Genomic DNA, 21,039 nt, shown 5'->3' on the forward strand with positions numbered 1-21,039 from the left:
TACTTAGAAAACCCAGTGAGACAGGTACTGTTGTGATCCTCATGTTTCAGATGAGGAAACTACAGTCAAAGAGATTAAAGAACAGCCCCAAGGCTGTACATCTGCTAAATAGGAAAGTCAAGATTCACCTAAGAAGTGCTGGCCCCAGAGTCCATGGGCCCTTATCCTAATCTTCCAGGTAACCAAAATTCATTATTCAAAGAATCACTTTTGCCTTTATTTCACAATTTCATGTACTTTTTTTCAAATCTGAGGTTTCTTGAGGTTGAAAACTAGTAATCAAATTACCACATCAATCTTCTCTTTAGGCATCTGATAAGATGGAATCTGTGGGAAGGGAAAACCATACCAAAGATATATTGTATCTTTTTTCAGATATTTAGTTCAACAGAAAAATGGAAAAGAGAAGGACTGGCTTGTAAGGACCATTTGTTTTCACTTCCAGGATTGTGATTTTTATACAAAGGTTATCCCACACTATTAATAATTAAAAGTAGTAGTATTCTCAGCCTATTTTTGATTGCTTCTGTTGTTATTATTAAAGTTGGGTGAAAAGGGGTTGTACAAGATGGCTGGTCAGATACAGAATGGTTCAAGCAAAGAAAGATAGGCGTCTTCACCAGACAAACAAAAGAAAAGGCAGTTATAAAAATGAGAAAGTTAAAACAAACAAACAAAAAAGGTTAAAGAAGTCCAGAGAGTGTAAGATCTCTGGAGAAGAGAAGTTGAGAAAATTGTGGAACCAAGGAGATCAATTTCTAAGAATATCACAATTCTACTTAACCTAGAGTCTGGAAAAATTAAAAATAAATGGTATTTTTTTAAGAATAAAGAGTAGACTTGTAAAATGGCACATTGCAATGGCTATATTTTAATTTTAAAAATACATAAAGTTTCTGCATTAAACAATAGTCAAAAGTTTTTCATGTTATTTCCTAATAGCAAAAATCCTACATAAATATAGTTGTTTCTAATAATTGATAAACAGATACTACTAGTATCTGAATGACAAAAATTGATGAAAACATCAATCAAGTAATTTATTGAGCACTAAACACATGAATAAAAAATATTCTACTCTGTTATTTTCTCTCATTGATTGTTAAGCTTTGCAGGGTAAGGAAAAGGATGTGGAAGTAATCACGTAAGAAATCATCTATTGCTCAAATTTTAGTCTGCAACAAAGAGACATTCACCCACAGGTTCTATGTATTTAGCAATCATTTTCTCAAAGAGATCCGCAAAAAGATCTCACTGGCCAGGTTGAAACTTGCACAGGTCCCTTTTGCACAGTTTTATTGAAAGTACTGCAGGTAAAAGTAACCTAGGCAGCTCTGTCATGAAAAATGAGACTGAACAAAGAAACATTCATCCAGTTCTTGGTATTATAACCTAACATTAAAAGTAACATTACAGAAATCTGCACCATAAGGAAATGTTATGGGGGGAGGGGCTGGGGGAAGGAGGGTTGGACTGGGAGTTTGGAATTAGCAAATGCAAACTATTACAAATAGAATGGATAAACAACAAGGTCCTACTGTGGAACTATGTTCAGTAAAGTGTGACAAGCCATGATGGAAATGAATATTAAAAAGATAAATATATATGTATAACTGAATCATTTTGCTGTACAGCAGAAATTAACATAACATTGTAAATCAACTATATTCCAATTAAAAATAACAAAATAAAATAGAAATTACAAGTTGGTAAAAAAAAAAAAAGAGAGAGAAAGAAAATGTTATATCAATGATTCAAAGATAGATTTTACCAAAAAATAGGAGAAAGCATAATGTATGCTATTTCTAAGTTACAAAAGATCAGCAGTATGATACCACAGATACATTATTTGTTGAATTTACCAAAATCTACCTTTATGGGTTTTTATTTCCAAAGATATAACTAACAATTTCATTCTTTTGAACTGTCTATGCAGGTAGCAAACAAAAATCAGGGTTGAATATAAGCAACTGGACTCTAGAATTCAAATTTTTAATATTTCTGCTACATTTGTTATCTGAGCTTTAACTTATTTTAAGGAGGCTGAATTCATTGGCAGCTATATTTTGCTGAATCAGAGCCTTTTCTTTTCAGTGTTGTGTTAAGCTCTAGTAACAGATTATAAAGAAATTAGTATAAAGACAATGTGCTGTGAGGTTGACCCAGCAATGACAGCCATCAGCCCACTGTTGTCAGAGATGAGCCCATTAATCTTGCTTCAGTGCTCTTAGCATTAGTTTTACACAGCTCCATCCAGTCACCTACCACATACGCAGCCCTCCCAGAGCTGTGCGCCCTGAAGAAGCAGATGGCTCTCCAGGATTGCTGAGAAACATCCTTCTGCTCAGGAATAATGGAATCAACTAGCACCTAATAAGAATCCACTGAAATCTTCATAGACACATAACCCTAAATGGAGAACCTTACCTTTATAACTATAACTATGAAGTAAGAGACTTTTAATAAAACAAACAAACAAAAAATCAATTCAAAAACAAAGTAATTAAAACAATGGATTGATTCCCTCACCCCTCTTCCCAGGAATAAAGAAAAGCTTAACATGCTTTTTTTAAAAGCAGAAATAAAACTGTTATTACCTTATAAATTATTCACCGATGATAATAAAAATATACTTTTACATAACCCATCTCTGTTAAGCTCTATAATAAGATACAAATAGGCAAATCTTTTAAAAGTTTAAATTCCAAGATCTAGCAAAGAAGTGAATTTTCAAGAGAGGTAACTTTCTGTTAGCAGGTACTGAACCTCATATGAAGATTACTTAACAACTTTCCAAACTGGTAAATGGACTTTTTTGGTTAGACCATATAAACTCAGTCACACAACTCACAATGTAGGTACTGACACTATTCATTGTCCAGTTTACTCATAATTACATCAAGCATTTGTGGGGAGCGGAATCCAAAGGCCACGTTTGGTTGGTCCAACATATGGACCACGTTTTTGGTTGATTTTTTTTTTAATGGTTGGGCTGGAAAAGCCCTGATAGGTCATGTACAGAGAGACTTTCGAGTCATAATGAGTAATTAGACAGTCAAGTGGCAATGGGATAGAATGAAGCAGTCACTTAGTCACTAGAATGAAGACTCTAAACTCTTACTGAAATCCTTTAGTTTTACCTTGAAGCCAGAACTCAAATTCTTGGTGAGGTTTTGTTTGCTTTTAACTTTATGTAACTGACAAAATACTTTAAAATTATTGAAGAAGCCTCTCCTTAGATAACACATTTCATGAAGCCCTATTTCATGTTTATTTTTTGAATATTATTTTCAGGAAGTTATTGAACCAATCTGGTCTGAATATTATGCTCAACTCAATAAGACTATTTCTTCCAGAACAGAGATACAGAAATACGTCTGTCAGTAAGCAGCTCTTCACCAAACAACCAACAAATTTTGTACCTAAACTACCTTTTGCCATATGTTGAAATATCTTCTGTACTTTGAAGATTTTGTGCCAATGTATTTAAACATTTTCTCCAGAACAGTGGTGGAGGAGGACTAAAGAAATCATCTCTCATCCCTATGGGGCTAGTATTTACCTCTAAATATTATATACACAGTGAGATCCAAGGACATCAAATCATGAACTAGAAAAGAACAGATGATTACCTGATATTCATTGGGCCAAAAGGTGCTCACTGCTAGCTCAGCCCGAAGCCAATCTCTACCCGTGAATCCAGTCACATTCCAAATTGGATTGGCAAGAGGTCCTTTATTCACCCTAACCAATATGTTCAAAGTGCCAGGATTCAGCCCTTTCTGGCTGTATAACAGGTAACTGAAGTCAATACAATGAGTGTCGTTCTCCTTCATTGTAGGCAGCTGGAGTCTGGCTTTTTCTCCAGGGTCATGATCTGAAGAGTCCACTATCATATAGGAACCTGAAATGACATCACATAAAATAAGACCAAATAGATATATAAGCAAAAGGGAAAATATAATAACAGAAATAAAGCTAAAAATGATACCAATGTATTCTGAGTATTAAATTTAATTTAAAAAGACTATGTCTTCCAGAACAGAGATATAGAAAGATATCAAACAAGTGAATAGATGAACTGAATTCATAGGGGGTAACAGACATTGTTCAAAGTACATAACGTGTACAAATTAATTTACTCTCCACAATAATCAGTTATTCTTATTTTACAGATTAGGAAACTGAGGCACAATTAGTAACTTAAAGTCAAACAGATCATGCAGAGCCGGGTTCAATCCAGATTCCCACCCTAAATTATCTCTACTCTTGCTAAACAAAGGTCTTTTAGCAAACAATCAAAGAAATGTATTATTGGCCTGATTTACAGAGGGAGTGTATTATTCTTTTCCCATTCATAATTTTAACTCAGAGAGGGGCTACTAGTACAGATCAGAATCAATTTCTGATCTCAGATTCCAGGATCATCATGCAAGCAAGTTGTGTGACCTTTTGCAATGTACTAAGAATTCTGGACTTGCTCAAGGAATAAGGATACTTTGCAGTGTAAGTGTGAGGACTGAAGTGTAAAAATGCCAAAATTTCTAGAACTGAGAATCTGACACAAAGCAGATTCACCTACTTGGAGCCTCTTCCACTAAGTTGACAGCTAATCACCACTTATACTGTCCTTGAATCTGCAATAGTCTCTATGGTCTTATAGAGCTTCCAGATACCTGGTTTGAAATCACTAATCTACTCCACTACGTTTGGCTTAATAAATATTCATTTGGAAATCTAACAGGAGGAGGAAAATAACATAAAGAATCTCAACCTCCCAGTTCCTCATACTTCCACCCTCAAACACACACTCTTTGTGTGGCAAGCAAAGCCATACAGAGCTAAGTGTAAAAATGGGATTTGAACATTAACTGCTGATATTAGTCCAAGGAGCTTTAAAAAAAAAACAACCAGTTTTTCTCATGTCCCTGTGGATGTTAACAAAGTCATATATTACAAAAATGTAAATATTTACATTTCAAGTAATGATACCCATTTATCACACTTAAGGTAGAACACAAATTTTATTGTAAAATATTTTTCCCTAGGGTGTAATTTTAACACTCCCCCCGCAAAATGTATTATATGTAGTGTTACAGAACCCACAAAGGTTACACTTTGACCTCTCTTCTTGACAAACCTGAGGAATTAATCAACCCTCTGTGTCTCCTCCTTAAAACATAGTAACTGTTTCCATGGCACACTAACCACTCATTGACTACCCATCAACCCAGTTCAATTAACCCTCAATTTACAAGTTCAAATCATAGCACATAGGAGGGCTTCAACTATTTAAGAAACCAGAAATTCAAGATTTCAAGTCTGAACAATTCCTGGTCAATGGGTATTATATGGTTCAGAACTTTTGTGAAGATTTCAAGTGATAACACTGTTAGTTATTTAAGCCAAGGACAGAATAAGCTTACTATAGTGATCATCATTGACATTATTTTCCCTTAATTTTTCTCAGTTCTCTTTTCTTATAACCCCCCGCTCCCGATTTTCACAGATTGCACATTCATAGAATAAACTATCCTTGTATGTTTTGAAGAAATTTTGTCCTTTTCTTTCAAATAAGATATTCTGGATCCCAAACCAATTTATAGAAGCAGGATGCTTCTGTTCTTGGTTATACTCACATTCTACAGTCCATGGCTGAACTACAAAGATGTCTTTCAGATTCACCACAGCAGAACAGATCAATTATGGCTTTTAGGAAGGACCAGATCTGAGATCTTAGATAAGTGACTTAGTGTTATTGGGCCTCAGCTTCTTCACAAACGTAGTGACCTATTTCTCCATGGCTATCAGTATTTTTTCAATGACACATTATCGCATTAGTGGATTTAAATTATTTTTACAACTCTGCATCAATTATGACTTCTATCAATTTTCAAATAGTGCTCTCTAAATGACTTATAGGCTTTCAAATAATTATTTTCTTCCATTATGAAATAAACTTTGAAATAAAATATTTTGTCTCACATTTTATTTATATAGTATGATATTTACCATTAAGACCATTTAGCCATTTTCAGCCAGTTGCACTTTTAAGCTACAATAATTTTCTTATTAAGAAAATGGGATAAGCAAAGTATATTAATTTGTAGGAATACCAATTTGATCATTAGAAGTCACAAAATAAAACCTTGCCAAATTGTTTCAGCATTTCAAGGACATTCAATGCAGGCTAAATAAAGTTTTACAAGTGTTGATATTTCATTTTTATAAAATGTTTCTGCTAAATGAACTTCTTTCAATGTAGCCTGACTATTGCTACATTTTCGGAGTGCTATGGAGTATCATGCATTTATTTCACAGTTCCAAAAAGGAGGAAACAAGCAGTAGCATCAAAAAGCCATCTAAATCCTTCTGCCATCTGACTTCCTATCAGTGGCAATTTGCCCTGTAGGCACCATGGAGGTAGCTACCTGTTTGACCCAAGATTCCCTTCCATCATCCCAAACACAGAGAACACTATGCTATTCTTATCAACTTCTAAAAATTACTTCCACAGTCTCCCAGAATAACTGGCTACCAAGACATAGAATCAACAAAGTCTACAGTCTGCACTTCCTCATTCTTCACGTTGTAATTTAAGCGTATTTACTATTGTTTAGTTATCAGCTAACTAATCCCTCAGATTTCTAATGAGTTTAGTTCTATTCAGCTGTAATTTAGCTATCTCAAGGCTTAATAATGAAACATCTGTGTGCACATAGATATAATGTACTAATTTTAATAAACGTGACTTCTTTAGTGTGGCCTTACAAATATTCCTTACAGTCTCTTGAGCAACAGAGTTCTCAAATATATCATTTAAGACAGAGGAAGAAAACATAAATGCTTATAATTAAAACTTTTAAAAAGTATAAGCTTTCTGGAAAGCAAGTTGCCAATGAGAATCAAAAATCTTTCAAAAGTTATATGCCTTCTGCTCTGGCAATTCCAAATCTAGGAAGGTACACTAGATAATCACGTGTATATTCAAAGATAAAGGCTTAAAAAAAAATTCTCATTTTCCTCATTAAAATAAGAGAAAAAAAAGTATTTAAAATTCCAATAATAGACAATTTGTAAAATTATGATAAAAGTTTGATGAACACTTATGCAGCCATTAAAAATTATATTATTAAAAACATTTAATGGAAAATACAATATGTTAGGTAAAATAAACAGGTTATAAAATATTATACTCACTTATGAAAATATATATTTATATTAAATAAAAGCATTGGTATAAGTGAGTGGGTGTATTCATATATGAACACATAAACACGTAGATACAATTGAAAGAAACAAAAATGCATACAAAATGTCAACTGTATTATCAGGGCAGAGGGGTGCTGTACTTTGTCTTCTGTTTTATTTTCGTTCACACATATTCACTGAATGTTCTATAGTAGGTGTGCAATCGATTTGTACTTTAAAGAAAGAAAGACTACATGAATGCCATCTTACATGAGGACCATCAAAAGGATAATGATAAATACTTAGGAAATAAACACGGAATTTGTTTTGTTTTGTTTTTTTGCCTTTTAAAAATTAATCCTATTTGTATCCCACAGATTAACAGCTTCTTGGCTTTCAAAAAAAAAAATACAAAAACTAGGACCTTCTTATTTACTTCAATTCATTAAAAAGAGAGGCTGCAAGTACTTAGCAGCTTTTACTTAGAAAGCCAAAGAAAACAAATTCCATATTAATAAACACCACAGTCCAAAATCTAGATAAACAAACAATGTCCTACGAATTTTCTGTATTAATGAAAACTTTATCTTTATGCTATACTTCTAGGAAAAAAACATAGTAACAGAGAAAATAGGATTAACTGCTAAGAAAATAATGAATGATAAATAGGTTTCTACACTTCATCCTAAACTTCCTTCATTTATATATATATATATATAACTTTCTGAACACTAACAATATTTTCATTGTCAGCTCTTATTCAAAATCCATTGTATTTTCCCTGTAAAGTAAGCAGAGAGAAATTTCCACTTCTCTGCTTAGTACTAACCACGTTCCATGATCTTACCCAAAGTACTACATCTACCTTACCTTTCACTACTTCTCTTCACAAACCAGCTTCACCAACCTGACAGAGCACTCACTGTTCTCCCCACATATCACGCCAGTTTCCTTCTCCAGAATGGGTTCAATCTCTTATAAGAAAGCCTCCCCTCATCTTAGCCCCTAGTCAATTATTACACTATTCTTCTTCAGCCCCAGCCCACCTTGACCTTTCCCTGCCTTTGCTATACAGTTTCAGCCTTTCTTGTTCTATCCCTTAATTATACACTGCCTTTACACAAATCTTAAATAATTTACATAGGAATATGTATATCCTGCAAAAGAGTAATAATATTCTCTTAGAAAGTACATGATTCATTCAAGAGTCCAATCAAAAGAGAAAAGCCATGCAAAAAAATGTAACAGCAAAAGTACAATATAAAGAATTATTAACTATAAGAGGGTGATGTTGTTGATCAGTTGCTCAGTCATATCCGACTCTTTGCGACCCCATGAATTGCAGTATACCAGGTCCTTGTCCTTTACTATCTTCTGGAGTTTGCTCAAACTCATGTCCATTGAGTCGACAATGCCATCCAATCATTTCATCCAAGAGTATAGGGATTTTAAAGGTATAAAGAGAACCCTAAAGGATAACCGCAATACCCAAGGAACAAAAATGTGGAACAGGGAGAGAGACTGCTGAAAATCAGACTCGCTTAGATGTGGTTGCAGCCCCCTGGGTGGTGAAGACTTGGCTGAGTCACTCAGGCTAGAGCTGTTCCACACCTGCCGCCAAGCAGGAAACACTTGCAGGTTTGGGGTGAGCTGTGTGAATGCTGGGGAGAGCCACAGAAAGGTGGTCACCAGGCCAGCACTGGGGCTGTAAGATCTCTGAGACACTGCAAGCACTGGGAAACTTTTAGCCCTGTGGGACCATCAAGAAGAAACTAAAATAGAAATACAGCTCAATCAAGAGTTAAAAGCTCCTTTCCACTGAAATGCCCCCTTGGGGCCCTCTACTGACAAAGCTAACACTGTGCTAGTTTCAAAGGAGAAATGCTTAAAGAGTCAAGCTGCACTCTTACAGAGCAGATAATAAAGGATAGTTTAGCACTGCTCAGCAATGAACTGACACAACATCTGGCAAGGACCTAGCATATAGAAATTCAGTGAATACTAGTTGGTTGGTTAGTTGAATGACTGAATGAATGAGGAGACAAAGAGACTAGCTCTTAAAATATAACTGTTGAGAGTGTGCCAACTCTACTTATATGTGAGATAAATTATCAGAAAACCTCAGAACAACAACAAAAATAAAGCAAACAACTGGAACTGATTTATATTGCTTCCAAACAGAATCATTTGATGAAAAGAGTATATAATATTTGGAAGTACACACTTAACATTTTGATCAGAGTCACTCTTGACTATATATATAAAACCTTCTATTAGAGCAATGGTTCTCAAACATGTTAGTCTTAGGATCACTTTTCCAGTCTTAAAAATATTGAGAATATCAAAGAGCCTTTGTTCCTGTGAATTCTATCAATATTGACCATAGTAGAAATTCAAACTAAGAAATTTCCAAAAAAATTGTCAATTCAGTTAATATTAACAATAATAAATCCATTATATATTAACCCAAATAAAATATTTTTATGAAAAATTACATTTTGCCCAAAAAATGGTATAAAAGGAGGCATATTTTTGCAAATCTCTTTAATGTATGACTTAACAGAAGATATCTTCTTCATTCAATCTGTTGTAGTATCAAATATCATGTGGCCTCTGAGAAATTATACCATACACTCATGAGAAATGAGAAGAAAAACAGTGTCATTATGACAGTAGTTTTGACCTCACAGATGCTCTGACATGGTCTTGGGGACCCACAGCAGTCCCTGGAGTACATGTGAAGAATCACTATATTTTAACATGCATAATTCTTTTCAACTCCATCCTATAATGAGAACCTTATCAGTGTACATATTTATACTGAATCTATTCATTCAGTTGCTGCATGGTATATAGACGTTCTTTACGAAACAAAAGTCTTTACTGAGATGTTGGATGTCTGGAGAATAAAAATTGAAAAAGTTGAATATTTTTACACCAGTATAAAGGGTGTATTAATCAAGGTTCATGAGAGAAAGAAATAGATACACACACACGCACACACACAAAAAGGTTTATTGGAAAGAACTGGCTCATGTGATTACAGAGGCTGAGAAGAACAGACCCAGGAAGAGCCAACTGTATAGTTCTAGCCCAAGTCCAAAATCTAAGTAATGTTCTATCTTAATAAGAAAAGCATGTTTGTGTGTTCTGAAGATCATTTTGAAGAGTTATCAAAAGCTACCAAAGCACCAACACACTGTGCAAAACAGTTAGTTCTTGGCAGTGAGTGAGGTTTTCTCAGTAGAAACAAAAAACATGCCAGAAACTGTTGATGGGAAAAAACTAAAGACGCTGAACACTAATACAGTTTCGTGCCCAGCCAGCTTCAGAAGCCATAATCAGGACCACAAGAAAGAGAACAGTGACAACCGAAATCACAATTTGGTTCCCAATCCATCAGGGATGACTTTTTTTTTCTTTGTTGTTTAAGATTAATATCCCTAAGCATTTATGTTGCCATTACTAAACTGAAGGCAATGTCTTGCTTTTCACAATATTTTTCAGCTTCTCATTTCCTTTCATCAAGCTTCTTCTCCTCATCCCATTTTGCTTCATCTGATTAGGTGGCAACATAATATAGCAAGTTACTAAAACTAAGAACCTAGAAAGCAGGTCGATCTTTCCCTCACTCTCCTCTTGTATGTCACTAACAATCTGTATTGCCTCCAAACTGTCTCCTCAATCCACCCAACATTTCTTCGCCTTAGCTGGTTCAGCCAGCTCCCATCATTTCTCAGGAACACAACTAGAATAGACTCCTAACAGGCTTCATGAATTCTATATTAGCAGTCCTACAACAGTTTTCTACAGGCAGCCAGATTTTCCCAAAACAATTCATCTTTTCTCATCTCCACACTGTAGTGAGAATTAAACCCAAACTCTTCACTCTAACCTATCAGCTTCGGTACAACCTGGCCCCTGCCTTCCTCTCTCACATTATCTCCTACCTTCTCTTCCTCAGCCTGCTCCAGCTACAGTGGACTTCTGCTTTTTAAAAATCCAAGTTTACATCTCTTATCAGTGTTTTTACACTGGGTTTTCCTCTGCCTGGAATAATCTCTCCTCAGCTGGCTTATTTTTATCGTTCAGGTCTCAGCTCAAATACCACCTATCAGTGAAGCATTCCCTGGTCTGTTAACAAAGTAGTTCCTTCCAAGATTCCTTCTAACATGCTATTCTTTGTTATTGCCTTCATAGCCCTTGCCATTTACTGAATCCACTTTGTTTATCTGATTGAAAAACTCCACACACACACATTAAAATCATACTTTATCTTGTTCATTCAAAACTCTAGAATAATGTCAGGAGCCTTCAGCACAGAGCGGAAAATTTATGACATCTTGCAACCGCCTATTTGTGCCTTCTGCTCACATGTCTGCAGCACTTCCATAATGCTCTCATACGTAACAAATGTACCGTATCGATCAGAGCACCCCCCCAGCTCTCATGCAGTCTTTTCAAGATCAGAAACCTCTTTTTCCTCCTAGCACTTAACAGAGGAATTCTGCACAGGTAAAGTCTAAGTGAACTCAACTAAAGCAAAAAAAAAAAAAAAGAAGAAGAAGAAGGGGGAAAAAAGCAAGCAAAAAGATGAAGAATTTCAAAAGTTATAGCAGTACTGTTTTTCCAAAGACAAGAAGGGAGAAAAACAGTAAATCTGAAATAACTTTAAACAATGTTCTTAAAAACAAAACAATGTTTTCAATACTGACATTTCCCTCCAGAGGTCCCATGATTTTGGTAAGGTTGAAGGATGTGCCCTCACTTTTGTTGCAGTCTGTTATTATTTTCTTCAAACATCGAACTTCTATTATTTCATTTTTTTAAACTTTTTACTTTGTATTGATACATAGTCAATTAACAATGTTGTGATAGTTTCAGGTGAACAGTCAAGAGACTCAGCCATACATATACATGTATCCATTCTCCCCAAAATCCCCTTCCTTTCATGGTGCCATATAACATTGAGCAGAGTTCCATGAGCTGTACAGTAGTAGAACCTTGCTGGTTATCCATTTTAAATACAGTACAGTGTACATGTCGATCCCAATATCCCTAACTATTCCTTCCCCCCATTCTATTACTTAAGATAATGCCTTCCACTAAGTTTGTTTCTAAAAGACAGAATGAGGCACACATTTTTAAAAATTACATTTGTCTCCCAAGCTCCAACACAAAAGAACTAAACTTGCAACTTCACAGGATTCTAGTCCAACAACTTTGTGTGTGTGTGTGCTCAGTCGCTCTGTCATGTCCAACTCTTTGTGAAACCAATGGACTGTGCCCAACAGGCTCCTCTGTCCATGGGGATTCTCCAGGCAAGAATACTGGCGTGGGCTGCCATGCCCTCCTGTAGGGGATCCTCCCAGCCCAGTGATCAAACCCAGGTCTCCCATATTGCAGGCGGATTCTTTACTGTCTGAGCCACCAGGGAAGCTCTGTCTATTTCATTGTCTGAACTTTTTTATCCACATTATGCAGGAATAAAATTTCTCTTAATTCCTGAGTAAGGGCTTTGTGTTTGTTCTAGGTAGCTATCTTACATTTGAAAATAAAATGTATTTTATCTTCAAGAACAGCATCTAACATGTTCATAAAACACAGAATTGTACGAAGATTTCAGATGAAATGAGCACAACATTTCCTTCTTGGGAGACTAGTCACCTCAGGAAGTTTACCTGCTACACATTAAGATCTAGAAACTGGGCCAAACACTGTACTACAGTTTTATCTCCTTCCCCTACTACATCTTAGAAAGCAAAAGCATGAACCCAACTAGCCCTTTGACCACCTGAATTTTAATTTTCACCTCTATTATACAGAAAATCTGTGCAATCTACTATTAAAAGTGTGAATTAATTACTACCTACCCGCCCCCCTGCCCCCCTTAAAGGCAGGCAAATTTTACAACCTGCTGTACTTTTCTCATCAGGATTTTTTAGGATGCCAGTTTCCCCTACCCACATAACCCATCTCTTCAACTCTCTAGCTTGGGCAAATAATTAAACCTTTCTCTGTCTCGGTTTCTTTGTCTTGAAATGCCTAAAGCCTTTAGGGTACGCTGTCAGGACCAAATGAGACTGTGTCTATGATGTACTAAACCACACTGATTAGGCAGATCCTTAATAGGTGTTCCTTCAGTCATATTCATTCCTTTCTCTGTTAAATAGTTCAGAGAATCATACTGGAAAATGTATGAAAGAACATTTTCAAAGGTTAAAAATGAGATAATGCTAACGAGTAGTAAACTTAAAAACTTCCAATACAGAGACAGCCAAACCTTTCTCCACCCTTCCCATCACAACTCTACCTAACCCTTTTTATCCCCTGTGAATCAACCCTCCTTCCCAGCTCTCACCTTCCTATTTCTTTCTAATCCTCCCCTTTCACTCTTATTATCTTTAAAATCTGGTAAATACACACTGGAAACACATATACACACCTAACCTTAGAAACAGTTATAAAAGGATAAATAAATTTAAGATTTCTTGTACTAAAATTGGGCTTCCCAGGTAGCACAATGGTAGAGAATCTGCCCACCAATGCAGGAGACTCAGGAGACAGGTTCAAATCCTAGGTCAGGAAGATTCCCCTGGAGAAGGGAATGGCAACCCACTCCAATATTCTTGCCTGGAGAATTCCAAGGACAGAGGAGCCTGGCAGGCTGCAGTTCCTGGGGTTGCAAACAGCTGAACACAACTGAGCACGCACCCACACATGTTGGAAGATTTCTCCAATTTCTGAAATTCTGGCACTCCTGCCATGGCTCTCCAAGCTGTGGAGCTTCTGTATTATGTGGTACTGAAATGTTTTGAGAAGTAGCTGCTAAAATGAAAAGCAACTTCAGAGAGAATGAACAGAGTTGCATTTACCCCAAAAGGCAAGAGAGTTTTTATTCTAGAGCCAATTTTGTCATCATCACTTTCCTTCTCAAAGGAATTGAGACTAGAAAGAACACTGAAAGGTATGAGAAGGTAGAAGTCTCTGGAAACTGCCTAAGTATCATATTATCAAGTTCAGCCTGTTGTCTGGATATACCTTAATTCTATTAATAATAAAAGACCAGAACTTAAGGTCAGTCCAGAATGAGTGTGCAGTATTTATTTATTTCCATATAAATGGATATTCCCAAAGACAAAGTACTTCCCTCAGTAGTCACTGTGTGCCTAAAGGGTACCAAAAATCTATTTAAAAATTTTAATACGCCATATATCAGGAGAACAAGGCTTTATTTTGACTCAAAATTAGTAATGAGTCAACAACTACTCCTGAATAAGCAAATGGCAAAAGATGATCAATTAGAGAAGAACTCAGGTTGAGTGAGATTTCTCAGCTGAGTTCTCAGGTTCAAGGATAATCAGTCTACAAGAGTTCCAAGTTGCTTCTTTTATTAAATTCTAAAGTTCTAAATTTCCCTGGTAGCTCAGTTGGTAAAGAATCCACCTGCAATGCAGGATTCCGAGTTCGATTCTAGGTTAGGAAGATCTGCTGGAGAAGGGATAGGCTACCCACTCCGGTGTTCTTGGGCTTCCATGGTGGCTCAGGTGGTAAAGAATCTGCCTGCAGTGTGGGAGACCTGGGTTCGATCCCTGGGTTGGGAAGATCCCCTGGCGAAGGGACTAGCTACCCACTCCAGTATTCCGGCCTGGAGAATTCCATGGCCTGAATAGTCATAGGGTCACGAAGAGTCGGACATGACTGAGCGACTTTCACTTTCAAAGTGAAATCACAATAGGAGACAGTTTATAAAAGATTTGAAAAAAAGGAATAAGATTTATTCTACTTTCATCCCAAGGAAATCATGTTCCTATCTATGAAATGGCCAAAAAAGAAAAAAAGTCATACTCTGAAGTCAAAGACCTGATTCTGCAGCCTGGTGCTGATACCACCCACTTCAAACCATCCACCTCTCCTCTACCACTTAACTGATGAAAGTCAGTCCCAGAAAAAGTAAATGTCATAGATATAATAAATTACTATTTGAGAGGATTGTTATAGGGATTACAGAAATGGGAACTAAGTAAAAATGTATTTTAACTTTTTTACTTACAAAATATTATTTAAACCAAAAATCTATCTGCTTGTTTTTGAAAACAGTGCCTGCCTGATAATACAAACTGATGAGGGGAGAGGGTGGGGCAAAAGAGAACGAGAACACAAAACATGAGAGAAAAATGAGAAATTGAGTATGGAGAAATAGAGGGTCCAAGCAAGATGAAAAAAAGAGAGGAATGAAGTGCCTCCACTTTAAATGCAAAATTTGGAAAGACAAAAGAAAAGAGGGAAACACAAGTGGAAAATAAAATCGGATTTATGTTTATTTTCTGTCTCCCCAGGTATCTTCATAAACCATCCAAATATGACAAAAGAAACCAAAGTCCTAGGACACATAAAAGCAAAAGAGAATGATATCTTCACTTCAAATGTTAAGATTGTTGCTTTTGGCCACAAGATGATTAATCTTCTATAATTCAAGGACATAATACAATTTTTAAAAAAAAATCCAAGACCCCCTAGAAGTCTTCTGAGCCTACATTAATTTTGATAGCTGTAGTGGAATTAGTGGTTCCCAATACTAGAATAAAGCATAATAATGTTTTCTAAGATAAGCTAATCCATCTCTCCAATGCTGCCAATCCAGCTATTATTTAAAAACAATCAAACACAAAAACAGAAGAAAAAAAAACAAAACAAAAAAGGAAGAAGAAGAAAGAAAAGACACCCCTAAAACATACCTGGTCAATTGTGAAGTACCATATCGACCACTGGTGAGGAAAGAAAGAGTGTGCAAATACTCCTCTGACTGTGGACAATTTATTCAACTTCCTCTTAGCAAATACAATCACCCAAGGCTATTCCTCCAAGAAAACATTCCTTTTAAATATATCCACAAAAACTGCATGCTGCAAGTGTGCAAATGGCCTCCATTCCAACAGGGCTCTTGCTGTCCAGAGAGCAGCTAAGGATTAAACTTTGTTTTCATGAATGCTAACTTAAGGCTCAATGCGTGAACACAAACATTGAGAAACTGTTGCATTTCTGTTCCCACACTAACTTTGTAAAGCTTCCCTCTGGGATGTACTGTACAAGCTAAAATAGAAAATAGTTTCAGCCAAAAAACAAGTAGCAGTGGGAACTCTGACCAACAATCAAGTACAGGGGTTTCCCAACCCACAACCCCCTCCCCACAAAAGGGAGAATATGGAGAAGGGAAGAGGGAACTTTGAGTAACTTCAAATTTTTGACTCTCTCTACTATTGAGATGTACTTTAGGATTTCAGTAACATTCGTAAGTGTAAACACCTTAAGCATCCATTATAGGATCAAGTTTTTCTCCCTTGGGAATAACCAGAAGCAGGGTTATGTCTCCAACATTTTTTTTTTTCCTTCTAACTATAATATTATCAAATATCTCCCTAAGAACTGTTTACCTAACTTTTTTTAAAAAGGGATTGCTTTTTAAATAGTCCTACAAGTAGTGACTAAACTCTACAAGTACCATGAACTGGAAGTGACCACTCTAATCATGGTGATACATACACATCCACTAAATGCAACCAAGTGTATGCACAGACACAGATAATACCATGCATTTTACCTGGTACCCAGAATCTTCACGAGTATAGTTCATATGAACATTGCAATGTGTTATTTGCAATGAATCATCAGCATGAACTCATAGTTCACAATTCATAATGATAGACATGTATTTTTTGCCTTGTTTTACCCCTCCTTTTTGCTTGAAAGACTTGTGGTCTCCTTTTCTCCCCTGAAAGCCTAATTTCTACCGTCTCTAGGAAATTCCGATGAACCTTTTTAGGTGAGTTACAAATTTTACATTTCCTACCTTCGAGTCTGTAAGGCATAGAATCTTCCAAGCTCAAAAAAGGAAAGGTCTTAGGGGCTACTGCTAGGATTAGGCATAGTGATCTACACAGAGCAGATGTCACATTTAATGGAACTGATGGTGAAGGCTAAGTGGAAAGTTACTAACGGAACAGTGTAAAACAGTTAAAATATCTTATTTAATTCATCCAACATTCTAGTGAGAAAGATATCAAATATGTAAGTGTTTAATATGATACGGAAGAATGTGGGGTTTAAAAAAAGTAGCTTGCTCAGAAGTCAATCCAAATCTAATACTAAATCCATCTTCTTTAGTCTGTATATTATACTGCCATCAAAGTGGATAAGAAATTCAGTTTACAAAGGTAACGCATAACTTAAATTTTTTAATTGCTTGGAGAAAATGGGGGAGATGAAGCAGAGATGAAGGACGTGAACAGACCAAGATGGCCTTGTAAACAAAATAAGGACCTTTGCCTTCATCTTCACCGTTTATAGAAAGACACAGAAAAGCATTAAGCTGGGGGAAGCAGAAACTGCTGTCCTAAATCAGATTTAAATTTTGGAAAATCACTTTGCCTGCCGTGTGTAGACCAGTTAGGAAATAGTAACAGCATTCTCATAGAGAATTCTGTATTTAATTATGATAGCAGATGACAAAGATAATATGAAGCAATCATCTAAAACCTACACAAGAGGTAAAAAAATAAATGAGAACTGATGTGAATGAGAAACAGAAGTGAAGAATAGACAGGGGTCCAGAATGTACCACTTTGTTTCTTGCTCATATACCCAAATAGACAGTGGTACAATTTCCTGAGTCTTGGCATACTGGACAGAGATCAGTTTGGGAGGAAAGTTCGGTTCAAGTTTTTTATTGTAAACAACAGAAGCTACTACATCATTTTCAAAAAAAAAGAAACATACTTAAAAAGAAAACTAAAAAGCCCAAACAATAACCAAAATATTAGTGGAGACCCATCACTGAGTACAAACACTCCTCCTAGAACCCAGGCTGAGTCCTATATTTTGCTGACCGTGGATGTCTATGCTTCAGCTCTTTGCAGAAGGAAATCCTCATGATGTCTCTTTTCTGCAGACAATGGCTTCCTAATCAAACTTCATTTAAGTGGTCTGAGGTGGAGATTTGGTCACCTATTAATATCCTGGCTACAAGGATGGCTTAAAGGTGTTGGACTTCTTTCTGAAGTCATGAGAACTTGTAAGGTAAGAAATTCACCAAATATAGGAAAGACTGCAAAAAGAATAATAAATATCACCTAAGGAAGAAGGGGCATTAATTTTATTGAAACATACCACAGAACATGTCAAGTAGGCTATTGGATGTATGATTCTGTATCTTAGAGAAAAGAGCTTAGCTTATTATAAACACATTTGTGAATCATCTCCACATACATTTTACAGATGGTGATTGCAGCCATGAAATTAAAAGACGCTTACTCCTTGGGAGGAAAGTTTTGACCAACCTAGATAGCATATTCAAGCGCAGAGACATTACTTTGCCAACAAAGGTCCATCTAGTCAAGGCTATGGTTTTTCCAGTGGTCATGTATGGATGTGAGAGTTGGACTGTGAAGAAGTCTGAGTGCCGAAGAATTGATGCTTTTGAACTGTGGTGTTGGAGAAGACTCTTGAGAGTCCCTTGGACTGCAAGGAGATCCAACCAGTCCATTCTGAAGGCGATCAGCCCTGGGATTTCTTTGGAAGGAATGATGCTAAAGCTGAAACTCCAGTACTTTGGCCACCTCATGTGAAGAGTTGACTCATTGGAAAAGACTCTGATGCTGGGAGGGATTGAGGGCAGGAGGAGAAGGGGACGACAGAGGATGAGATGGCTGCATGGCATCACTGACTCGATGCACATGAGTTTGGGTAAACTCCAGGAGTTGGTGATGGACAGGGAGGCCTGGCGTGCTGCGATTCATGGGGTCGCAAAGAGTCAGACATGACTGAGCAACTGAACTGAACTGAAGCAAATTTCACAACCTTACTGTGTTTTTTGCTTTTCATAAACTTTTCAACAAAATCTCAAATATTTTATAAATATGGTACTACAGATTAGATTTAATCAAGTTAATGTCACTCCATATATTATTATGGGACATGGAACACAACAATCTAACTGCAAACCATTTATCCCTATTACTGACAGAAATACTTCCAAAGAAATTCACTCTAAACTTTTAACTTACATGGCTATCTCTGATAACTCCAAATGTTTTTACTATCTTTTACTGAAGTATTATTTCAATAGCAATTAATAATTTGGGTGATTTCCAAGACCTCACAACAGACTCTGTCTACAGCTGGATGAAAGCTACTTAATCTTGCACTCACAAGCACACATGACTAGTTTGGGTATCTCGAGTATATTCACCTCTTGATCTTCACTAAGCACATCTCCGAATCCGAACAGTTGTCTCCTGATTTATTTTTTTCAAATACAAAACCAAAATTCCCGGTTGAGTGTGCTGTATATTTATCCTGAGCAGCATTCAATTTAAAAGACAATGTGTTCTGGGGAAGAAAAAACTGAGAAGATACTGAAAACAGACAAATGTATCAGAGAGGAAAAATTGGAACTAATGGTGATTGAAACACTAGTGTGACTATTGTCTCCACAGTAGTTTTGGCCTAAAATTGCTTCCTGGAACCCAGAAAAGCACGTAAGTGTCCTTGTATACCTGAAAACATGAAAATAAATAAATAAATGAAACAAACAACTTCATGGATAAACTAGCTGCACTGACATTTGCTGAATGAAGAAATTCACTCTGATATCAATCTTGGCCTTGGGTTGGGTTGGCGGGGAGGTTCAAGACTTCCCTCTACAGGGGGCACTAAGTCCGACCACAGGGTCTCTGATTCTCCTTTTACAGATAGAAATGACTTCATGATCAAGTTCTTTAAGGTAGTAATGGAAAGAGTGGTTCCACCTACCTTTCCAGTTGCCCAGCATCATATGTAGGATGAAATCCAAAAATCAAAATTACTACCCCAACAATACAAAATCCAAAATTTTGCCATCCAATAGAAAATGAGATAAAAAGGGTGATGGTGAGAGATGCCAACTGTTCAGGAGGTGAGCAAAGGAGAGATGCAGATGCCTGAGGAATCTAATTCTCAGACCAACTAAATAGATTCATTTGGATGACCTATAAGAAGGGTAAAAAGTCTCCAGTGGCTAGAATTTCCTCCTAAAATATGGCATTTCAACTAAGCATAAACTATTTCTTGGTTCTCTATCAAACCAGTAAAAATAGCTAAGAGTTCATTGGTCTGAACTGTCAGAGTAAACCCATATGGCTCATAACGTAAACATGGCAACCAGATAGGGTTTCAAGACTTACTCTGTTGATAAACATTTGTTTCAAGCACCAGTCTCAGTATGTCAGTCACACAAGGAAAGGAATCCCCTCATTCTAGCAGACCCAGCAATGAGTAAGCATTATGACTTTTACTTTAATCAACTTAAATGTGCAAGAAAGCATGGTTTAAGTCCCTATGGGCAGCAAACAGTTTAGAAATAACCTGATTCAGTGTTTCTTAAACCCAAGAAAATACTAATCTTTAAAAAGGAAAACTTTCTCATGGACCTCAGTGTTAATTTACATTATGCACAGATAATCTCTGAGTATTAACTTATTATAACAAGAGTTTATCATACTCTTATCCACACAAATGTAAAAATCAGTAAAACTTAAATTAATACTAATTTAATGTCATAAATTATGTTTTGTAGAATCAACACTGCAAATATTGTATAGTGAACACTATGTGAAAACATATATACTGTATTGTATATTTCACTTTGGATTTGATTCTTCTTTTGATTTTGATCAAAATGAAACATCATTTGAGTCAGTATTAATACATCATTGTTATTTTTCTTTGATAGTGATTTTTAGCCACTGATTCATGCTTTTGTTGGACCAATAATTTAATAGTGTGTCCCAAAATACAATAATAGGAAAAACT

General features: G+C 36.2%; 1 protein-coding gene across 6 annotated transcripts in view; it reads right to left on the reverse strand.

Annotated features, from left to right (window-relative positions):
* The window catches only part of PTPRK (protein tyrosine phosphatase receptor type K), a 616,741-nt gene that overhangs the window by 382,218 nt on the left and 213,484 nt on the right, over nucleotides 1–21,039 (reverse strand). For all 6 annotated transcript variants that reach the window (XM_061427930.1, XM_061427929.1, XM_061427931.1 and 3 more), the window contains exon 3: nucleotides 3,633–3,904. In XM_061427930.1, coding sequence (XP_061283914.1) covers nucleotides 3,633–3,904 — 272 coding nt within the window. The remainder of the gene's footprint in view (nucleotides 1–3,632; nucleotides 3,905–21,039) is intronic.

This window comes from Bos javanicus, chromosome 9 (genome assembly GCF_032452875.1).
Source record: "Bos javanicus breed banteng chromosome 9, ARS-OSU_banteng_1.0, whole genome shotgun sequence".
NCBI lineage: Eukaryota > Metazoa > Chordata > Mammalia > Artiodactyla > Bovidae > Bos > Bos javanicus.